Source organism: Trichosurus vulpecula, chromosome 5 (genome assembly GCF_011100635.1).
Source record: "Trichosurus vulpecula isolate mTriVul1 chromosome 5, mTriVul1.pri, whole genome shotgun sequence".
Lineage (NCBI taxonomy): Eukaryota > Metazoa > Chordata > Mammalia > Diprotodontia > Phalangeridae > Trichosurus > Trichosurus vulpecula.
In genome coordinates this window covers 272,718,892-272,738,717 of record NC_050577.1, presented here as the reverse complement: position 1 = coordinate 272,738,717, position 19,826 = coordinate 272,718,892, and the positions used below count along the sequence as shown (strand labels likewise).

At 43.8% G+C, this 19,826-nt stretch overlaps 1 protein-coding gene across 1 annotated transcript; it reads right to left on the bottom strand.

Moving 5' to 3' along the window:
- Window positions 1–6,746: 6,746 nt before the first annotated feature.
- Window positions 6,747–16,352, bottom strand: LOC118850015 (keratin, type II cuticular Hb3). The gene is made up of 9 exons (XM_036759188.1): window positions 15,969–16,352; window positions 11,320–11,528; window positions 10,754–10,814; window positions 10,507–10,602; window positions 10,031–10,195; window positions 9,672–9,797; window positions 9,151–9,371; window positions 7,522–7,553; window positions 6,747–6,913 (listed from the first exon to the last, which is right to left on the bottom strand). Exons 1-9 carry the CDS (start codon window positions 16,350–16,352, stop codon window positions 6,747–6,749), a joined length of 1,461 nt encoding a protein of 486 aa, XP_036615083.1.
- Window positions 16,353–19,826: the final 3,474 nt, after the last annotated feature.

The following is a 19,826-nucleotide window of genomic DNA, read 5'->3' as shown; positions in this document are numbered from 1 at the left end:
GTTGGCCTACCTCAAGTAAAAGTTCTAGGAGGAGCCATCCAATTAGAGGACTGGGCTCTGGTGGGAACTCCAGGGCTGAAGGGATCTTCTAGGATAAAGAGTTTTGAAGTAAAGTATAAAACAGGGAGATATACGTTTGCCGGAAGTGTATGATATTATTAGAGAAGACATCCAGGGCTCAGACTACATGTTTAAGTAGGGCCATAATTATACGAAGATGGGATTCTCAATTGAGAGTGAAGTTTTTCAGCTCCCGTTTGGGGATGACAATGTGCCTACTGCATCAAGTCCTGAAACTCTCCAGAGTATCCTAAAAAAGGTCCATGATGACTCCAAAGAGTTCGGCCTAACTATCAGCACAGGACAAAACAGTGGATGAAAAATCTCTGGCTTGCTCTCTAGCTTATGATGAGTAGTCAGTCTGTCTGTAGATCTTCTCCATCAGTTCCGATAATAATAGGAGCTGGCATTTACACAGTACCTAAAGTTTGGGAAATGTTTTATTCATGTTCTTACATTTGCTCATTTAAAGGACATATATCTAGGACAGATACTGTATAAGAAGAAGGAGAGGGATTGGATCTATGATTTCACTGGTATAGAGCACAAAGCCAATATGGGTCAGAGGTGGGACAAACCCAGATCTTCTTCCAAGGGCAATAAGCACTCTATCCACTACAGACACACCTCATTTTATTGCACTTCACTTTATTGCATTTTGTAGCTACTGCTTTTTTTTTTAAATTGAAGGTTTGTGGCAACTCTGTGTCAAGGAAGTCTATCAGTGCCATTTTTTTTTCCAGCAGCATGTGCTTGCATCATGTCTCTGGGTCAGATTTTGGTAATTCTTGTAGTATTTCAAACTTCTTCATTATTATTATATCTATTATATCTGTGATCAGTGATTTTTGATGTTACTATTGTAAATATTTTGGGGTGCTCCAAAGCATGCCCATAAAAGACGGTGAACTTAATCCACAAATGTTTTGTGTGTTCTGACTCGTTTACCAACTGACTGTTCCCTTGTCTCTTTCCCTCTCCTTGGGCCTGTCTATTCCCTGGGACACTACAATATTGAAATTAGGCTAATTAATAACCATACATTGACCTCTGAACATTCAAGTGAAAGGAAGAATCAATTCATATGACAAACTTCATTGCTGTCTTATTTTAAAAATTTGTTACAGTCATCCCAGCCTTCAGTACCCACCCCCCTGATCAGTCAGCTGCCGTTAACATTGAGGTAAGACCCTCCAGCAGGAAAATGATTACAACTCGCTGAAGGCTCAGATGATGGTTAGCATTTTTTTAAGCAATAAAGTATTTTAAAATTAAGGCATGTACATTGCTTTTTTAAAAGATGTAATACTATTACACACTTAATAGACTACATAGTGTAAACATAGCTTTTGTATGCACTGGGAAACAAAAAAATTCATGTGACTCTCTGTTGCGAATTCACTTTATTGTGGTGGTCTGGACCCAACCTGCAATATCTCTGAGGTATGACTTCTTAAGAATTGAATTACAGGAGGAAATCAAGCTTGATTATATTTGGGAAATTACACAATATTTTAATGAGCTCAAGTTTCTCTCTGAAACAAAGGGCCTCTTCTTTTAATACAAATTTTTTTGCGATGATGCTATGCAGCTGTGAGTCATATGCCAGTCCCTGGGGAATTAAAGTTACAAGTGTTACCTAAAGGCCAATGAGGCGATACATAGTTGAGGTGAGTAGTCTCCAGAATGTTGCCAAAGATTTGTGCCACAGAAGTGGCATGAAGGATGCCACTAAACAGATGTATGATCAGAAAATGAGCCATGCTGGTTACATAGAGAGAATGAGAGTATAACTTTTGGATAGCCATGTGCTTCATTGGTATCGAGGCAACATTGAAAGAAAATGTCCTGTCCTTCATAATGGAGTGGGCTTGTGCCAATGGGTAAAGGATAAGAAGGCACTGGGGACTGTGATTTTCACTATTGGAAGGAGTCTCTTCATTGACAAAATCATAGATTGATTAGAGCACTGATATAAGATGGTGGTGGTTAATGGCAGTGGAAATAAACTTTATCTGCTTTAAAATATCACCCATGGCTGGCCCTACTTATACATCTAGGGACACATTCATTTAGAAGCCCTCAGTCTAAGACAGACATGTGGTCATGGGTGGATGTGGAAGGGACATAGAATCACAGAATCTCAGAGTTAGGAGAGATCTTAAAAGTCATTTAGATCAACCTTAACCTGAACACAAGTCATCCCAAATTACCTACAATATCTCTACTTGTAGACCTCTAATTTGGGGAACTCACTCTCCTTCAAGGCAGTGCATACTCCTTTGGCTAAGTTCCAGTTCTTAGATTCCTTACCTTAAGACTAAATCTGGCTTTCTGCATCTTTTGCCCCTGACTTTGGGTTTACTATGAGGCAAATTTAATTCTTCCACATGATAGCTCTTCAGATATTGGAAGATATTAAGGTATGCCCCTATGTATATTTATTTTAATTTTTAGTTTATTATATTTTCTTTTTTTAATGAACTTAATAAATATCAACCAACAAAAACATTTTGATATGCAAAGAATAACGAAAAGGTATTAGAACTGTGAACTGCTATGTGCAGTTTTTTTTATCATTAAGTACAGCTTAGGTTTTTTTTGGTAATATACAAATTTAACATGGTACTTCTAACACTACTCTGATTTTCTGTCCACCTCTGAACAAACTTCTGTGTTCTTCTGTTTATTTTTTTTAGTGATTTATTGATACTTCTCCTACCAAGTTTTGTTTTCTGAAGGCTTGACTTCCAGACAGAATAAAAACCATCAATATTAAAAAGGACAGGGGAGTACTAGTCATGGAAAGGATAGGGAAGAAGGCATCACTGAGGTAAAAGGGAGTCCTACCATCATAGGTTAGGCAAGGGACAACCTGAGTCAGCATTCTTTTAACAAATCTCTGATGATTTTCTTCAGGAAAGGGGAAGGGTGAGGATGAATTTCAGGAGCTGCCAGAATGGCAAAGAGCTGATATTGCATGGTGATCTCATGATGGAGGCCAGAAGATGGGTCCACTGAAGCTGTGTTTATAGCATTCCAGTGACTTGCTTCTATTCCTTAAGCCATCAATTATCTGTATAACTCATCTGAATTGTTCACCAGTGAGGAACGAAAGTATCCACATGAATTGCCACCAGAGTATGGAAAATGAGCTTGTATGGCTGGACCTTGGGGGTAGAGTTCAGAAAAAAGAAGTTGACTCTTAGCTCATGCCTTAGGGACTTGAATGCAAGATTCAGATCCTCTCTGGTGAAGATGGATAAAAAGCTATCTAGACATTTATATGGATAGATAGATAGATTGATGGAGAGAGGGAAAGAGAGAGGGAGGGAGGGAGGGAGGGAGGGAAGGAGAGAGAGAGAGAAAGACAGAGAGAGAAAGAAAGAGACAGAGAGAGAGAACCTTTATTAAGCATTTACATGTGCCAGCCACTGTGCTAAGCACTGGGGATATGAAAACAAGAAAGCAAGATAATGTTTGCCCTCAAAAAGCTTATATTCAAAGGGCAGAAGACAAAACATAACAGGGAACTGGAAAGGGGTGGGAGGGGAAGAAGAAGGAATCATTTCCCAGTGTAGGGAAAATGTGGTTAGCAAGAAGTAGGAAGATTCTAGAGAGTCCATGGGTGAGATGGAGCTTTTTGACTCTGGCTGGTCAGAAGCTGCTCTGCTTTTCCCACTGCCCCTTCCTCTAACTCCCAGTAAACTAGATAATTGAGGTGAGGGGACAAGAAGGAAAGGACAACACTGCAAACTGTGGCCAAATACTTTCTCTCCATTCTCCATCTTACAACATTCTGAGTGGCCCCTCCTTTGGAGAACCTAGTGGGTAACCCAACGCCATGATGTTTCTAGTCTTTTTAACTTCTACAGTCTTTCTCCCTGCCTTAGAGTCTGATTATCTGGCATAGCACAGTAGTGGATTAGGGGGCGGGGAGATCTCATCCCCAAAATCCCAATTTTACTTCTTGCTAAACATCTACCATTTATTAACTATGGAATTTGAGCAAATTGCTTTGCAAACAAAACAAAACAATATGGGACTGCTGGAAAAGAGCTATGTTTGTAGTCAGAGGACCTAGACTTGTATCCCAGCTCTGCTTTTTACTACCTATGTGACCTGGGAAAGCCACTTGACCTCAGTTGACTCATCTGTAAAATGATAAGATTGGATTGGATGGTCCATAAAATTACTTTCATCTTTAATATTCTGCCATCACTCTCTTTTTTGTCTCTCTAAATTCTCTGGATTATCCCAAACCACAAGGTTTAGGACAGTGGGAAATGGAAAAGATGTTGAGGGAGTCATAGTTTCCAACACATAACTCTATGGCCAGGCAGAGACAAAAGAAAGCATTCCTAATATCCCCATCTGAGATGGGAGAGCATGTGAGGGAGGGAAAAACAGACATAAACATTGACAGAAAAAAGTGAGATAGATTGGGAAGTGAGGAAGTCTGGAAGGAGGAAGGTTAATCCTTGTCTTCAGAGAGTTCTCCATCTAGTGAGGGAGCCAGGATATGAATCCAGGAAAAAAAAATAGAACATAAGAATCCAGCAAACATTTATTAAGGTGCTGCTATATATAAGTCATAGAGAAACAAAGACAGAGCTGGAAGGAGGTGGACCTCACTGATGGGGAGAAAGCTGAACTGGGTGGGGGTTAATAAGGGAGGGCTTCCTAGAGTTTAGATCACAGGTAGGGAGGAGAGATGGGAAGAATGTCTTATGCCTGACAAGGCGAGAATAGCCCTGTGAAGATTCAGAAGTAGGAGGCATGTAGCAATGATGGTGGTGGGAGGAAGGGAGCAAGTTCCTTGGATAGAACTGAGAGTCTGAGTTGGGAAAATCAAGGAGATGAGAAGAATATCTCACTCAGGAAGGTAGAGGGGTCCAGAAGTCCAGGCTGTGGGGTTAACTTTAGAGGTTACTAGAGGTAATCTGTCTCTTGAAGGATTACGTAACACTTGGTGTGTATCTCTCTTTAGTATTTTTCATTTTCTACCTTGTCATTGGCGCATATATTTTCTCTCTTCATTAGACTACAAACATTTATTTTGTATTCCTAGAACAGTGGTAGAAAGAGTTAGTCGATGGGTAGTTTAGCATTGTTATTAAAGCCCACATCCTTCTGAGAGGAATGAGATCCTGGGTTTGGAGCTGTCAGCTGCTCACAATCTCATGGTGACTCGGGTTAGGCATATGGCAAGCTGCCTCAAAATATTTCCATAGCTGGGAAGGGAAGAAAGAGAGCCAGAGGTGAAGTCACTCTCTTTTTAAAGACCTACTGAGTCATCACTTCTACTTTCTCAGTAGCCAATGAAGGGGTGGCTTGTTTATGTCAAAGTGCAAGAGTCCTTCAGTGCCAAGTGGTGAGGCAAAATAAGAAAGTGCACTCCTACAATGCTCCCTTGAACCCCCAGTTACATTGACCTGCACTAAGTTCTTCCTTCAGCGCTATCTAAGCCAGGCTTTGTAAATCCCTTAAACTCCTAATCAGGGTTGTCCAGTGAGGATCCTAAATCTATTTAGGTGGTGAAAAGTCCTTCAGAAGACCATTAGGACCCTTCCACCAAGGGGAGAGATGTGATTGGCTGATAGTTTTTCCTCAGAAGGAGGGAAAGCTCTCCTTCCCACATAATTGGTCAGAGGATTAGGGCCCAAGACTTTGTAAGCTATGATGATCTGTCTTGGTAGCTTATATCCCTTGTTCTTTTGCTCCTTGGTAGCAGGGGCTGCATTTTACAAAATGGTTTTATTTTCCCTAGTACTTTACACAATCTGTACATAGTAAGCCCTTAATAAGTTTTTGTTGAACAAATGAAGAGACTTTTTAAAGAGCTGTGTTGCCTTTCAATAGCTGTTTGCCACTCTGAGACCACCCTCCTCTCTCCCTCACCACCCCCGACCAAACTTGTATAGTGCATATGGTGTACGCCTTGTATAGTGGTTTTTGTCTCTGAGACTTTCTATGGTCCTGAGACTGCAATGGGACAAGATCCTTGAGCTCTCATCTTGGTATGAAGGCTGCTCTTAATCCAGAAAGAGTATAGCAGAAATGACTCTGGATTTGGAGTCAGAGAACCTGGGGTTGAATCTCAGCTTTACTCCCTATCACTTGTGACGTTGTGCAAGTCACTTTAATTCATTTTTCTGTTTCTTAGTTTCTTCATCTTTGAGGAAGTCTGACTGGGTGATCTCTAAATTCTCTGTTACTGGAATCTATCACCCTAAAATCTACGTTAGTGCTCATACCAGTGACGTCCTCTGTTTTGTCTTGTTCTCCAAGGCTTGCTATTCCAATGGGAATGTTCCATTCCCAGTGGGCATCACCTGGATGAGAAACCACAAGAAAGCCATATGTTTCAGTGCCAAAATGGCTTCTCAAGTTTATTGGATAAACATAAGACAATATGCATTGAGAAGGATCTGAGGCAGATTAGCAATGCCCTGTATTCAAATCCTTTTGGATCCAGGATCCAAGAAGGGGCTCCAGATGGGATCTCTTTCCCTATCATCAAAGATATGTCTCCAGATCAAAGGTGGGGATTTTGGTGTATTCTCAGAACACGAGGTAGGAAAACAGCTGTTTTAGAAGGCTGAGATCTAGGGATTGGGGGGGAGGTAGGGAATAGGTCACATCTGGAGATGATAGAAAGGGCGCCTCTGGTTCTCTGGTCCCTTCTAGCATCTTCCACAGCTGGTGCTGAGGGGTCCACAGGGAGCACAGGTTCCAGTGCTCACCACCAGGTTCCCACTGCAAGGGGCACTGCAGACACTGCCAACGATGGGTCGGGAGCCAGACTGGCAAAGGTCACCACAAGAGACACCGCCCCGGGAGCTACTCACACCTGCAGAAGTAGGAAAGGAGGAGAAGGAAGAGGAGGTTCAGGGCAAGGTCAGATTTCCTGCTTGGGAAGCCAAGATTTTTAAGCTCCCAACTCCGGGCAAGACCAGTGATTTCTTGGCTCAGGCTATTTTGGGAAGGGTCTCTCTAATTTGACCAAACTTCCTAGGAAGGAAATGGTAGCTGTTTCCTTGCTGTGCTGTTTCAGTGTCTTCCCATTTTCCCACCTGGTAAGTCCTTCCTGAGGCTAACCCTAGTCCCTCCCATGGCTTGCTTAGTCTCCTATGGCAAATCAGAGCATTTCCTCTTGTTGTCATTGTTTGTTCTTTGGTTCTTGAAGAGGACCATGACATCAGAAAGATGATACCATGACTTCCAAATGAATTGGATTTAAGTGAGGGATGGCTGTGCACAGTCACCAGCCTCACTTTCTCCTCTGGAGCCATCTGGATCCAGTGGCAAGATACAGATCAGGACGACTGGAGATGGCTCCTGCCCCCTTGCCCTGGTCTTAGAGGAAGCACCTCTTACAGGATCTCTCTACTTTCCCAAGTAATAAGGCCTCCCTGCTATCCACCCCCAATCCCTCTTTTCAAAGTCAAAATTACTTACAGACATTCACAGCACCAACACCTTCACAAAGCCTGAAGGAGAGAAAAGAGATGTCAGAATTGGATCCCAACTCACTCCGTTTCAGTTGATGAATATCAGGGAATGGGGAAGTGGATGGATGAAGTTAGAGATGAGGCTAGGGGGTAGGATACCTGGGTACACATAATAGAAAGGGCCCTGCATCTGGGGATCAGGAGGCGTGGGCTCAAATCTTGGTACTGCTTTTTACAACCTGTGGGACCTTGGGCAGATAAATTGCTTAACCTTATTAGACTGTAAGCTCCTTGAAGGCCAGCACTGTCTTTTGCCTCTTTTTGTCTCCTCAGCACTTAGCACAGTGCCTGGCACATAGTAGGCACTTAATAAATGTTTATGGATTGATTAACTCTGCTGACTCTGGGATATTTGAAATCCTGCTCTCCTCTCTGATTACTTTCTTGATTAGTGATTCCTGCTTGGTGGGGGTTAGGGGGTCATTTTAGTGCATGGTCAAGACCTCACTAGGGTATTCTGAAAAGCTGGGTTTTCTCTCTTCTCCCTTTCCCTAGCACTGACTCGATATCCTCTGACATCTGCCTGGGGTGGGGGGAAGATACAATTCTATGACTCAAATTAGCTACAACAACACACCCTAATATACCTGTCCCAATCACTGACATGTCCTGCTTTAATGTCCCCTGTCCCCAGGACTGCAGACTACACTGAAGTCTGATATAAGGCCCCTATCTTCAAGTGAGGCAGGCCAGTGTAGTCCAAAGAACACTGGCATTGGAAGCCTAGTTTTGAGTCCCTAAGCAGCTCATAAAAATAATTCTATTTTCAGGAGGAAAACACTGTGGCATAGTAAGAAGAACAGGATTTGAATTCAGGACCTGGTCTACAATCCTAGCTCTGATGCTTCAAGCAAAGGACCATCAAAGTCAGTGTTCTTCCGGAAGAGGATTACCTTCACTGTCAGCGAGGATCTGCATACCCCCCCTGCATGGCCCTCCTTGGATATCCTACCAGCTCATTACACTCAACGTGCCCAGATAACACTAGACTTAGAAGCAAGAGAAACCTGGATTTGAGTGCTGTCAGTGGCATGTACTAACTGTCTGACCCTTGCAAAGTCATAGTCTCTGACCTTTAGTTTCATCTGAAAAAATGAAGATGCTGTTATATGCACAGAGTTATCACGAAGAAAGTGCTTTTTACTCCTTAAGGTCATAGAGAATGGTGATCAGAGATTTTCTCCCTTCACCTGGCTCCATTTTTAACTTGACTACTATCTGTGGTGCTAGCTCTTCTCCCTTCACTTTTCTCTTTTTTTGAGGGGGGAAGGCAGGGCAATTGAGATAAAGTGACTTTCCTAAGGTCACACAGCTAGTAAGTGTGTCAAGTGTCTGAGGCCGAATTGAAACTTCTGACTCCAGGGCCAGTGCTCTACTCACTATGCCACCTAGCTGCCCCTACTCCTTTCTTTTTAAGGGCTCACTACTTTAATTATGGCATAATTTAATATTATTAATTGATTATGTATTTAAATATGATTATATTAATATTAATTATTAATAAGGAAATTTCTCTCTTGCCAACACTTGGGAATTCTTTGTTATTCTACTTGGAACTTGGTCTGGGGGTCCCCACCTGTATTCCTCGCCCTCCAACAGCCGTTTGTAGGTGGCAATCTCAATGTCCAGCCCCAGCTTGGAGTTCATGACCTCCTGGTACTCCTTCAGTAGACAAGCCATGTCCTGCTTGGCCTTCTGCAGGGCCTCCTCCAGCTCTGCCAACTTGCAGCGGGCATCATTGAGGGCAGCCTCACCCTGCTGCTCAGACTGGGTCACAGCAGCCTCCAGCTTGGAATTCTGGTGGGGGAGTATCATAGGTTGGGTATGAAAAGAGAATTATCAAACCGTCTTGGACTCATAGGATTCTATGATGCCAGCAGAGACAACCCAATTATTTCCCTTATCCCCCAGGCTGTCCACATAGGACTACTCCAAGAAAGGAGGTTTCATAGTATCTGGTGGGCTATCACCTGTCCTAGGACAATCCATAGAAAGTCCATCTCTGTTTTTGGAAAAAACTTTGTGGCACCTGCCTCTGGCTTCAGTTGGACACATTTCTGGTGGCAGGGGGACAGAAGGGGCATGTTGTGTCCATACCTGGCACTTGGCATTCTCCACCTCTGCTGTCAGCCTCTGGATCATGCGGTTCAGCTCATTGATTTCTTCCTTGGTCCTGCGCAGACTCTCCCCATGGCGGATCACTGTGGCCTTCATCTCCTCACACTGTGGGAGGCAGGGAGTTTATGAGTGTCATCACATTCATGCTTTTGCCTCTGTGTTATCCCAGCTAGAGAAGGCATCTGTGCCTCCTTCAAATGCCCCCAGAGGAGAAGACTACAAACCAATCTGTGGATGTGTCTACAAACAGAGGGGCAGTCCATCCTGGCATCTACTCCCTATGTGTCAAATTCCTCCCACTGCAGTTTCTAGGATGTGAGAGAGCCAAACCCACTCACTTTGCTACGGTACCAGGACTCAGCCTCAGCCCGACTGCGGCTGGCAATGTCATCGTACTGAGCCTTGATCTCTGCAATGACGCAGTCCATGTTGAGCTCCCGGCTATTGTCCATCTTCACCACGACGGAGGTGTCTGAGATGTGGGTGTGGAGGATTCGGATCTCCTGCAAAGTGGATTGGGAGAGAAGAGGCCAAACAATTCATTTGGGAGGAGAGGGAAGGGAAGAAAGGAGTGGAACCTAGGGACATGGGAGAAACAGAAACAATAAGATAGGAAGAGAGAAAGAGGGGAATGAGAGAGAGGAAAGAGGGGAGAGATTGAGGGAGGGGAGCTGAGCAGGAGATCAGTAGGGAACACAGCAGGGAGCAGTGGGACGTCTATCACCAAAACAGCCAACCATTCTCTTGGGTTGCCAAGCCTTCTGCCACAATGATGCTTTGGGTACCCTGACCCTCAAAGCCCGGCCTCCCTCACCTCTTCATACAGGGCTCTCAAGAAATTGATCTCTTCTGTCAATGCCTCGGCATTGGCTTCCAGGTCTGACTTCCGTAGGTAGGCACAGTCCACCTCCTGTGGAGAGATTGTAGGGAAGACAACTGAGCAAAGTCTATCAATTTTTTACAAGAGCAGAAAGATGGATGCAGGCTCCTGGCCCATAGAGGCTGGTACGGGGTGGAGCAGGAAGGCTCAGGTTCCCATCCTTGGTTCTCCAGTCACCCACCTTCTTTAGAGCCACAAAGTCATTCTCAGCTGTAGCCCGAAGTGCGACTTCTTCCTCGTACCTGAGGGGAGAGGGAAGAGGCTCAGGGCTCATCTGAACAAATCTCAAAAAATATCTTTAAATCATGTAGACAGATAAGACCTGTCCTCAGAAGCCTGTTGCCCCAGTCTCTCAGGACACCTCCGTCCACTCCCAGACTTGTGGCTCGTAAGGAGCCACTGAGTCCAGATGATGGCTCAAATACGTTCATTCCCAATGCAACTTTTCCTTTGGATGAGCCACAGAGCCAGGGTAGAGAGTGGTTTGGAAGGGAGAGAAAAAAGTGGAAGGCCAAGATAATATAGACACAGCCTTTTGTCCAGATCTGGGCACATCACTAAAGTTGGCTCATTTTCATTCCCTAGGGAGTTGCTTCTCTGGAAGCAAAGATAATTCTGAGATTCCCTCACATCCTCCCAATCCTAGCAACACCTGACATGAGCATGTAGGTGGTATTTACAGGCCTGATTTAGGGGAGCATTATTGTTAGATCCCAAGAACCTTTTCACCCCCCATGAGTTACTCACTTCTTCTTGTAGCCCTCCAGGACCTCCTGCACGTGGTTGAGCTCAGAGGCCAGACGCCCACTGTCGGCCTCCACACACTCCAGCTCCCTCCTCAGGGTCTCGATGTAGCCATTGAACAGGGGCTCCAGGTTGGTCTCGCAGCATTTCCGGTTCTGGTAGAATTGCCACTTGGTCTCTAGAAGCTTGTTCTGCTGCTCCAGGAATCGTACCTGCGATGCCAACGGCAAAAAGTCTGAGTATCTGCCTCTAGGGAGCTGATCTGGACAATCGCACCAGGGTTAAAAATTATGGAAAAAGCACTGGATCTGGTGTTAGAGCATCTGGGCTCCACTTCTTTTGGCCTCTTTAGACCTGGGTAACTCCTTTTAGCATCTCAGGGCATCAGCTACTTCAAATGAGAAAAGAGAAAGCTTCTGTATCTAAAGCCTATGGCATCCTTAGGGGTCACAATAGCAAACATTTACATAGCATTTTAAGGTTTGCAAAATGCTGTGGATCTCATTTGATTCTCCTAAGCACCCTATGGGGTCGTAGCTAGTATTATCTCTATTTTATAGATGAGGATACTGAGGCTGAGAGGAGGGAAGTCACTGGCCCAAAATCATACAGCTAGCAAGCATCTGAGGCAAGATTTGAATGCAGGTCTTCCTGACTCCAAGTCTAGCACTTTATCCATTATGCCATCTGATGACCTTCAAGAAACACTTATTAAGTGCCTGTTGCATGCAAGGCACTGTGCTAGGTAGTTGTTGGCCTAGAAACTTTTGATGCGATGGGGAGACAGGACAGGCACACAAATTAATATGATACAAAGAGGTATATAACAGGCATGAAAGAGAGATCCAGGTAAAGGACTCAGAGAAGCTTTAAGAGGGGGAAATTTTCTACTGGGGCCACATGAAGAGGTGGTAACTGAACTGAGTCTTGAAAAAAGTGAAAGATTTCAACAGGCGGAGATTGGGAAGATGTCCACACATCACAGTCATGAGGGATTGGTCCCCAGGAGTTTGGGGGGATGGAAGGATCCAGAATGAGGTTGGGGAACAGTTCTTAATCCATTCTGGCTGGAGTATAGACTGTATAAAATGGAATTGTGATGGAGTAAAGATCAGACAGGTAATATGATGCCCAATTGTGGCCCTTTGCAAATACCAGGATGTGGAGTTTGTATTTTAGCCTCTAGACAATGGGGAGCCAAGGAAGGTTTCTGAGCAGAAAGTGACGTGATGGCTGGTCTATAAGGTATGAGTTGGAGACTTTCTGTTTCTCCAACAAGACACACAGTCTCCTGACTCCAGGAGTTTTCTCTGGCTGCCCCCTGTGCCTGGAATTCTCTCCCTCCTCACCTTTCCCTCCTAATTTCCCTGGCTTCCTTAAACTGTCAAGTAAAAGCCTACCTTCTGAAAGAAATTTATTCCTGGTTCCCTTAATGCCACTGCTTTCCGTCTCAGATCTCCAGGTTACCCTACATGCATCTTATTAGTCTGCAAGCTTCTTGAGAGCAAGGGTTATTTTTTTTTCCCCATTTCTTTGTACCCCTAGTGCCTAGCTGAATGCCTAGCACATAATAGGTGATTAATAAATGCTATCGACTTGACTCGGAGAGGGGAGGTAGTATTGGAGAGAAAACTGTTAGAGACTATGATAAGAGCAGGGGCTTTTAACAAGAGCTTGAGCTAAGATGCACCTGTATGAGCAGAAATGCAAGGAGGAATTTAAGAAATACTGACAAGGAAGGAGGCAGCCTAGAGTAATGGAAAGCATATTGTGGAGTCAGAAGACTTGGATTTGAAAAGAATCTGCCTCTAAAAGGTCTGATTCTAAATTTCTGATCCTGAGCAGATTGTTTCCTGTGCCTTAGTTTACTTGTCTATAAAATGGGCATAACAGGGCTTGTTGTACAGATCGCTTCACTGGCATGCTGTGAGGAAGATGATTTGTGGTATCCTATTTGGTGTATATTCTAAAGCTCTGCTAAATGGGATTTATTACTAAGACAGAATCATCAAGACATACTAACCAATCAGAGCTGGGGGGAGAGGAAGAAGGAGGAGGAACTCTGCAGGGTTTTTTTCATCTTTGCGTTCCAGCATTCAGCACAGAGCTGACATAATGCTGTTTAATTAAACCAAAGAGTAAACTTCCTCCCATGCCCACGCCAAAAAGAAGGTGAATAATGAACAAAACATTCAGTTGTTTCATAATAATGCATTTAGAATCAGCAGCCACTGAGTGTGAGAGTTGAAAGGGGCATCAAAGATCATTCAGTCCAACCCCTTCGTTTGACAGAACTAGAGAGGGAGGCTCAGAGAGGCTGAGCAACATACCTTAGGTCACACAGCACCTTAGTGGGAAAAGAAGAACCCAGTTCTCCAGACTCCCAGTCCACTACATTTAATAACCATAGACTGAAGAGTCTGAAAATAGCTCTTCCCACTGCCTGCCCTGGTTCCAGATGGAATTCCATTTAAACCTTTGAATACATAGCAATCTCTCTTGTTTTAGAGAAGGAGATTCACAATGACCTGTCGCCTTGTCTAATGACCCTTCCTTTTGGTAAGATTTTCTTTCATTTCATCTGGTCTAAAACCCTCATGTTGCAGTTTCAGGCTATTTCTCTTGGTTCTCAGTGGAGATAAAAGATGGCAGTCCCTCTCTAGAGTGAAATTCAATATGGTTCTGGCCAAAGGCAATCAAGGAAGTTAAGGGGTATCAAGGTATAGGGGGAAGAATGCTCTTTAGTAGCAGAACAAGCACTGAACTGTGTATGAGAGGAGATCTGGGTGTGAGCCTTGACACAGCCACTTAATTGGCTAGGAGGGTAAGTCATTCCCACCTAGATGGTTTGAGTGCTGGATTCAGAGTCAGGACAACCTGAGTTCAAATCCAGCCCCAGCCCCTTCTTAGATGTGTGACTCTGAGCAAGTCACTTAACCTCTACCTCAGTTTCCTCATCTGTAAAACAGGGGGTAATAAAAGCATCTACCTCCCAGGGTTGTCAGTAGGATCAGATGAGGTAATAGCACTTTGCAAATCTTAAAGCCCTATTATCCTACTTTTCTGGAACTCAGTTTCCTCAGCTGTAAAATGAAGACATTGTACTAGATGATCTCCAAGGCTTCCTCCAGTGCCCAGCTTCTAGGGTTTTTGTATCTGATTTCTTTAAGGACAGATTCCCTCCCCATTCTGTCATCATTCTGATTTGGCTTAAAGATACTCGGACCAAACACTTTTTTGACCCACATTCTTACGGTCACATTGAGTGATACCTTTTTAAAAGAGAGCCTTGAGGATCATCCCAAGGTCATGAATCAAAGTTCTATTCCACAGGAACACTATGACCACTTGTTTTGTTCTTGTTCAGTCATGTCCAACTTTCCAACTTTTCATGACCCCATGGACCATGGTATGCCAATACTGTCTATAGGGTTTTCTTGGCAAAGATGCTGGAGGGGTTTGCCATTTCCTTTTCCATCTCATTTTACAGATGAGAAACCAAGGCAAACAGGGTTAAGGGATTTGCCCAAGGTCACACAGCTAGAAAGTATCTGAGACCAGATTTGAACTCAGGTCTTCCTGACTATCCACTGAGCCACCTTAGCTGCCTCCTAGGTGGGCACTAAATTCCACTTCCTGATTTACAAAATGCCAAGTTCAAACTCCAGGATGAAAATGACCACCACCAGAGGCCTGAAGCATAATGCAGTAGACAGAGAAATAGAAGGGCCTTAGAGATCATCTTGTCTGGTTTATATCTGGTTCAAAGTACCTTCTACAATACCTTCTTCCTCCATAGGTAGTCATTCAGCCTCTCTGTGAAAAGCTCTAGAAATGGGAAACTCACTAGCTCCCAAAGGCCAATAATTCAACTGTGGAACAGATTTGACCCCTGGGAAGTTTTTCACAGCGAAAAATGTCCCCCATCAACTTCCACCCATTACCACTCATTCTGCTTTCTGGGGTCAAACAAAACATATTTAATCCCTCTTTCCCATGTCAATCTCTGATTAGGTTCATAGGCTCATCAGCCTAGAGCTGGAAGGAATTTCAGAGGACGTCTGGTCCAACCCATTAATTTTTACAGGAGTTAAGTGACTTGTCCACAGTCACACTATCCCATCTCATCCCCATTCTTTCTTTTCTTCTTCAAACTAAGTATTTCCCATTCCCAATCCAAACTCATAGAGCATGCTCTGTAGATCTCCAGGCTTCTTAGCATCCTTACTCCATCTCCGTCTTACTCCTCCCATCTAAGGCATTGAGATCTAGAACTTTGTCCAGCTGTGCCTGATTCTGTCCTGCTCTCTGATCTCTGTTTGTGTTTTAGGATCATAGATTTAGTGTTGGGGTACCTTAGAGGGCATTGAGGCCATTGAGAAATGGGCACAGAGAGGGTGAGTATCTTGTCCAGCAGCACACAGCTCCTAAGTTTCTGAGGCAAGGAGCTGAATTCAGGTTTTCCTGACTTCAAACCCAAGGCCTTATCCACTATGCCATGATACCTGCTCAATTATTTTCCACTCTCAACTCTTCTGTAAATGGGCTAAAAGTATCCCAAGGGTAGCAGTCATTTTTACTTCTTGATCTGGGTGTCCCCTTAATGTCTGGTACATAAGGAGCTTGGGAACCCAAAGGACCATTACACTGACCTTGTCAATGAAGGCAGCAAACTTGCTGTTGAGACACTTGATCTGCTCCTTCTCCTCATGCTTCACGCACTGGGCATTGGGGTCCACTTCCAGGTTGAGGGGGGTCAGGAGGCTCTCGTTGACAGATACGGTGGTGATGCAGGGGGGGCTGGGCCCACACACTCCCCCAGAGCGATAGCCGAAGGTGCGGCCGCAGGAGCCAGCCCTGTAGCCCCCACAGATGCTGCGGCTGCCAAAGCCAGTCAGTCCTCTGTAGCAGGACACTCCTCGGTAGGGAGCGGCGCTGATGCAGCAGCGGTCACCCAACCTAGGCACAAAGGCTGAGACACAGCTAAAGTTTCTGGGGCGGAATCCACAGCCCACGGTGCTAATTCCACAAGTCATAGCGAAGGTGGCAGGAGGTACTGGTGCAGAAGAATGAGGATCCAGCAGATGCTTCTGAGATCTGGGCAGTGGCTCTGCCTTTTTATTTGTCAGGGAGAGCTGCATTAAAGGGGGGCCAGCAAAAAGGTGATGATAGATACATTTTATTGGCTTGGCATCACTCCTGTCTTCTTAAAAACCAACTTAGCTTGCCTCTCTGGTATGGCTGTGTCAACAATCACTGTTCATGGACCCACAGATCTCATTTCATCTTCAAAGCCTTTATAAGCTTCCCCCCTCCCCAGTCACACTTTCCCTTCTATCCAAGTGCAAAAGGCAAAGGACTTCCTAGTAGCTGGCAATTGTAGTTGGCTCCCCAACACCCTTGCCCCTTCTTCTCACTCCCCTCCATTACTAAGATCAATATCGCCTCCATCTAGGAATAAGACCCATGAAGGGGAAAAATGGATATTTTTGCTCTTCTTCAGTAGGAGAGAATGTAAACTGTGTCCTAACCTCCTAAGGAGAGGCCTAGACTTCTCTGGGGAGAATATTCCTTCTTGATCAGGCCCTATGCCTAAAAACAAATTTATCCTTCTCTGCTAAAACCTCTCTCCCTTGGCTCACGTGGGGGAGGGGGGTGAACTTGGGTTCTCAAAGACTTTGATAGTATAGAAGAGTGAGGAACTTAAGGGCCTTGAGGAACTGATTATTCCTCCTCCTGCTCCTTGGATTGAGAGAAATATAGGATGAGGAATCAAAGAAAATAGAATACAGTGATGGAACGAACCTTAGAGGTTGCTTAGTGTAGCCACTCAAATTTTTAGGGACAAGATGGTGTCCCAGAGGATTTAAATGACTTGACTAAAGGCACATACATAGTTAAGCCACAGATTTGAACCCAAATACAGGTAGAGATGCTCAGAGATATTTTCTAGGGCCTCTTCTTTTGCCCTCAATGTCAACTGGTCCTCTGCATCCAATTATCTTTATGGGCCCAGGGGAGGAGCAAGCTTTGATATTCAGACTACAGAAGCGTGCCTTGAGGTTTTTCTTTGTCATCAGAGCTTCTGTGTCCTGAGTATCTGAGCCTATAAATTCCTCCCCAACAAATCTCATCTGGTTTAAGTCTCCATTGCCTCCTGTACATTTTGGGATATTGCTGACTGCTGGGTTTCCTGTGCCAGTCACTGTCACATTCCAATTGCCCTTTGGACTGAAAATACTATTCCACCATGGATCCCATTTAGCTACTGGCAAACACCTGGCCTGGTCCCTGAGCTCTGACTCTCTCTCTTCCCTCTCATGATGAGAGTTTCCCCAGATAAAGGGGGAAGTGAGTGAGAGGCTTGGGAAGAGGAGCCCTCCACAATGTTCTGTGGAACCTGAAAAGCCTTAGATACAAGTTAAAGACATCAAGCAGTGACTTTAAAAGAAACTGGGCAGCAAACCTAAGAGGTATGGAGTCTCCCCAACCCCTCTTCTTTGGTATCTCCATGTTGACTTCCCAAGGATTTTGAGTCAGGGTCCTTGGGGACCCAGGGTATCACCTTTAGGTCATCTGGAGGTTTGGGGAAGTAGTTAGGGAATGAGAAGCAAGAGGAAGGATGTGTCAAGTGGGAACATGGATTCACAGTAATGCCTACTGAATGACTAAATAGGATTTTGTATCTGTCCTCATTTTGGAGAATTATTTCTTGGGAGAATGGGCATAGGGGTTTAGCTTGCTTGAATTCCCAGTTCTTGCTGGGATTAATTGGGTTAGTAAAATTTATATATGCCCTACAACTCACAGAATACAAAATCCAAGAAAGGATCCTGCATAATATCCATACCAAACACGCCAAGTATGGGTAACAAGCAAGATGAACTACACATTACAGTTCAAGGAGGTATATCTTATATTATGGCTATCATTGGGATTTGGTGGGATGAGACCCAGGCCTAGAATGTGGCTCCAGAAGAGTAAGCCTTATTCAAAAGCATAGGATAGGTAGGAGGAGGATGGATTGGGGTGGAGGTTAAGTAGCATTGTATAAGATTAAAAACACATATATTTTTTGTTCACAATCCTGTCAGAGACATATTAATTCAATTATTCTAAGCAACTCTGTTTAAGGAGAAGTCCAAAAGGGCATAATTTCCCCCCACCTTTGAAAATTTCTCAGTTGCCAGGTATTTTGGAGTTGCAATTTATAGTATTCCCAAAGAAAGACAAAATTTCACAGTAAGATATAATGTAGTCACAGACTTTAGTTGACAGTAGAATCCATTAAAAAACAGAATAGTCATTTAAAAGATCTTTGTGATCTGCTAAACAAAGGTGCCTAATATGTTTCTGTGTCATGATTAGCATTGACAGTCTGGTGAAGCCTATGGACCTCTTCTCTAAATAATTTTTTTAGATAGCATTTTCCTATTCCAGGCTAAAGATGCAGCCTCTGGTACTCATTGGCTTTGCCCAACATGGTTTCCAGTCTAGGCCAAGTCATGCCTCCTTAGGCACCTAGATGCATCTCCCCACCCCCATCCACACCTAATGGTGGCTTACCCTATAGGTGCCAGACTTTTTGGGGCTACTTGATACATACTGCAACTCAGAAGCCCTGATTTACTTTCAGAAGTAGATTAGGCTTTGAAAAGGATGTTAAAAAGTATTCCGGACTAGAACATTTTGAGAAGACAAATAAAGGCAAATAAGAGTTTCTCATTCAAATTAGACCAAAAACTTAAGAGGAAAGTACTATTCTAATAGGATTTTGTAATATGTAACCTAAAGAGGGAGAGGGCGTGTTTGTATATGTCTATGTGTGTGAATATGTTTCCACATATATTGTATCCTTGTGAAAGGAAATATAGGAACAAGAGGTGTGATACGTGGTGGAGTATGTTTGGCTAAAAATGATTAGAAACAGAAATAGAAAAAATGGCGATTGGGATATAGACATCAGGATTCTGTCACAGAGACATGACATAGGGGTGATGGGAGACTTCAATTACCTGAACAATTGCTGAAGCTCATTCTCTTTCCAAAGTAGAGGAACTAACAATATTTTAAAAGGTAGAAGAATCAATGAAGGGAATTTCTATTATTTATCTGATTCTTACCATCGAGTAAACAACTGGTTGATGGGATGGAAATGATGAGAACCTTGGGTAGAATCTGCCACTCTGTCTTAGAATTTGTGACACAGCATCTAGGCCTAGTTTGACATGAACTGTAGGGAAGGGAAGGGAAGGGAAAGGAAGGGAAACTAAGATAGTAGATTTCAAAGGGTTACCTCTCTATCAGGAGGTCAGTAACGTAATTCATCTTGAGTCCTCTAGAATTGTGGTTGATTGCTATATTGAGATGATGAGATATTAATATAGTATAACAAGGTTTTAACATTTATTTGGTGAACACTTGTTCACCTATCTGAACATCTTTCTCTGATGGAATTAAAAGGAGCCTGGCCATCGGACAAGCAAATAATTGGCCACTCTTGGTGACTT

Bases quoted from the DNA above. Each gene is read 5' to 3' on its own strand.
- LOC118850015 (XM_036759188.1), bottom strand. From the start codon at position 16,352: ATGACTTGTGGAATTAGCACCGTGGGCTGTGGATTCCGCCCCAGAAAC. The intron at 11,529-15,968 runs GTCAGTGTAATG...TTGGCATCGCAG, and splicing joins TTGCTGCCTTCATTGACAAG to GTACGATTCCTGGAGCAGCA. The intron at 10,815-11,319 runs GTGAGTAACTCA...CTCTCCCCTCAG, and splicing joins CTGGAGGGCTACAAGAAGAA to GTACGAGGAAGAAGTCGCAC.